Source organism: Chionomys nivalis, chromosome 22 (assembly GCF_950005125.1).
Source record: "Chionomys nivalis chromosome 22, mChiNiv1.1, whole genome shotgun sequence".
In the NCBI taxonomy this organism is placed as follows: Eukaryota; Metazoa; Chordata; class Mammalia; order Rodentia; family Cricetidae; genus Chionomys; species Chionomys nivalis.
The window spans coordinates 19,399,102-19,401,994 of record NC_080107.1 but is presented as its reverse complement, the minus strand read 5'-3'; the positions used below and the strand labels follow the sequence as shown (position 1 = coordinate 19,401,994).

The window sequence follows — 2,893 nt, the reverse complement described above, 5'->3', positions numbered from 1 at the left end:
AAAGCTGCTATGGATATAGCTGAGCAAGTGTCCTTGAGTTATGATTGTGCACCATTTGGGTATTTGCCCAAGATTGGTATTGCTGGCTTTTGTAGTAGATTGATTTCAAATATTTTGAGAAACTGATACACTGACTTCCAAAGTGGCTATATAAATTTGCACAAGCAATGGAGAAGTGCTCTTCCTGTTCCACATCCTCTCCAGTCTAAGCTGTTGCTTGTGTTTTTGATCTTGGTCATTCTGAGAAGCATAAGATGGAATTTCAGAGTTCTTTTCATTTGCATTTCCCTGATGGTTAAGGATGTTGAACATTTTCTTAAGCGTTTCTTGGCCATTTGAGTTTATTTGCTGAGAATTCTCTTTTTAGATATGCACCTCATTTTTAAACTGGATTATTTCATATTTTTATGTCTAGTTTCTTTTTTTTTTGATAAAAACCATACATCTTTTTATTGTTAAGTCAAAGAGGTATCAAAATTAAAAGCAAAACTTACAGGGTAAGACTTAACAAAACTACTAAGGAGCATCAAAGGAAGTGAGAATGGAACTAGGCGCAAGGCAATTATGAATCAATGAACACAGGAAAGGGAGAGGGTGAACAGTGAGACTGTGCTGAAGACACTAGGGGAGAGGATCTGGTGTTACTTCCATCTCTCACAAGCGCCTAGGTAAATGAATAATAACAGGATAAGATCTCTAAACTCCGCTATGTGCTTAGGAGTCATCCTCCCCATTGGCGCTGTCTCTGTCATCCTTTCCTTCCTCAGCTTCTTTTTCATCGTCCTTGATCAGTTCCAGCTGATCATCCCCTCGATCCTCATTGTCATCGTCATCCAGCAGGTCGCCCTCCTCAGCAGAGTCATCTGCGCCAGCCTCAGACTCCATCTTGACATTCGTCTCGTCTTTCTTCACAGAGGCACTGCTCTGCTCCTCCTCCGACTTCTCATTCTTCATCTCTACTGGGGAGGAGAAGGACAAGTCTGCTTGTTTGCTTTGTTCTTTTTCAATTTTTTCCAGGCTTTCCAGCAGAGAATCCACTTTTTGTTTTATCTGAGTCAGCTCCTTCTTAATGGCCTGAAGGTCATCACCTTTCAATTTTCCGGATTTGGAAGAAGAGCCCCGTTGTCCACTCTTCGAATTGAATCCACTTTTGCCCCTCCGAGAGGTGTTTCCAGAAACACGTTGGCGTTTAGAAGGCACCACCGCTCGAACAATAGGAGGAGGAGGAGGAACACGTGCTGGGTAACTGTACATCCTGTCATAATAATCCCGTTGAAAGTCATAGTCCAAATCAAATGAGGAACTGAGTAGAGGGGACGGAGAAGGGTGTTCTGGTACTGACCCGTACATCTCCGCTGCAGATCGTTTCACACCTGCTTTCCCTCGGTTCACTTTTGGCTCTGCAGCCAGATTAATATCTAAAACCTGGCCAGCTATCATTCTGCCATCCTCTCCAGCTACAGCGGCCCGGGCATTCCTTTCGTTAACATATTGGACAAAGGCAAAGCCCTTATGCACAGAGCAACCCACAATTTTGCCATACTTTGAAAAGATTGCCTCCACATCAGACTTCTTGACCACAAGAGTATTGAGATTCCCAATGAATACACGGGAATTCATGGATCGGGGATCTGTCTTGTTGGTAACGTTGCTGGCCATCTTCTTTGTTGATAAAGTTTCTCGCAAAGCTGAAACATCACCCAGGAAGGGTGTATATCTGTTCCGAAGGCCCCCCCGGCTCCAGGTCATCCTGGCTGATGCTGCTCCGGGCTGGGCATCCATGTTGCTGCGGCTTGTGGTTTGTGAGGGGTAGTGTACAGGAAAAGCAGGATGGGATTTCAAGGGAAACAGTAGGAAGATGGTGTAGCTGAAGATCAAAAAAATCTCACTGTAAAAAAACAAAAATAAAAATAGCCCAGATTAGAAAAACGGGAGGTGTAAAAATATCAAGTCAATAAAGTTCATTTCTTTTCTTTTCCAAAAGCAGTTTCCACAAAAACCGCAAGGGTAATGTTCTCAATAGCAGACAAGCAAAGCCCTTTCCACATCATCTGTTAATCTTAAAAATACACGAGAGGTCAGTTTATGAGGCTAAAAGGCTCCTCCTCTAACCCAACTGCTGCAGAAAAAATAGAAATAGAAATTTTAAAAATTACATCTTAAATCCAGGTCCCGTTTTTGTGTCTTTTTTGGAAATAATTTAAAAAAAAAAAACACCTGTATATTTGCTGTAGTGCACACCAAGTTGCATCATTATGTTTAAAATGTCTTTATAAAATCAATTTTGGAATGGAATGTGTGTGTTCTGGAAGGGTGGGGAAGGGAAGTTAAAAATCAAAGCTGAGCTCCAGTGAGTAAGGATGGGGTTCGCCTTGCTGCCCGGGAGGAAGGAGGAGGAAGAGACGGCCGCTACTGCTGAGGGTCCGTGCGGAGACCGAAGCTCCAGCGGGCGGCAGCGCACGACCGTTCGCTCTCCGTCTCTTCACAAAAAATCTTATGTCTAGTTTCTTGAGTTCTTTATATATTTTGAAAATCATCCCTCTATTGATTGTGGGGTTAGTAAAGATCTTTTTCTATTCTATAGGCTGCCATTTTGTCCTATTGATGGTGTCCTTTTCCTTATAGAAAAATTTCAATTTCATGAGGTCCCATTTATTAATTGTCAATCTTAGTGCCTATGCCTCTAGTGTTCTATTCAGGAAGTTGTTTCCTTTGACAATTTATCTTGTATTTTTTGGTTGGGAATTGAGGCTGTTAGTATTCAAAATTATTGTTGAGCGATGATGATTTTATGGTGTTTATTTCCTTAGTTCTTTGCATAATCACCATCCTGTCATCATTTATTTCCTCTCTGTTGCCTCTTATCCTACTCAATATGAAATATTCCTTCTGG

General features: G+C 41.8%; 1 protein-coding gene across 2 annotated transcripts; it reads right to left on the bottom strand.

Moving 5' to 3' along the window:
- Positions 1–429: 429 nt before the first annotated feature.
- On the bottom strand, positions 430–2,424 carry LOC130864533 (heterogeneous nuclear ribonucleoproteins C1/C2-like). Of its 2 annotated transcripts, none has more exons than XM_057755064.1 (2): positions 2,218–2,424; positions 430–1,888 (listed from the first exon to the last, which is right to left on the bottom strand). In XM_057755064.1, exon 2 carries the CDS (start codon positions 1,780–1,782, stop codon positions 715–717), a length of 1,068 nt encoding a protein of 355 aa, XP_057611047.1. In that variant the 5' UTR covers positions 1,783–1,888; positions 2,218–2,424; the 3' UTR covers positions 430–714. The 2 variants fall into 2 exon arrangements, with proteins under 2 accessions (XP_057611047.1, XP_057611048.1); XM_057755065.1 differs by lacking the exon at positions 2,218–2,424 and having other exon boundaries at positions 430–1,303; positions 1,343–1,888.
- Positions 2,425–2,893: the final 469 nt, after the last annotated feature.

Excerpts from the sequence above, each read along its gene's own strand:
- LOC130864533 (XM_057755064.1), bottom strand. The coding sequence starts at position 1,782 with ATGGATGCCCAGCCCGGAGCAGCATCAGCCAGGATGACCTGGAGCCGG.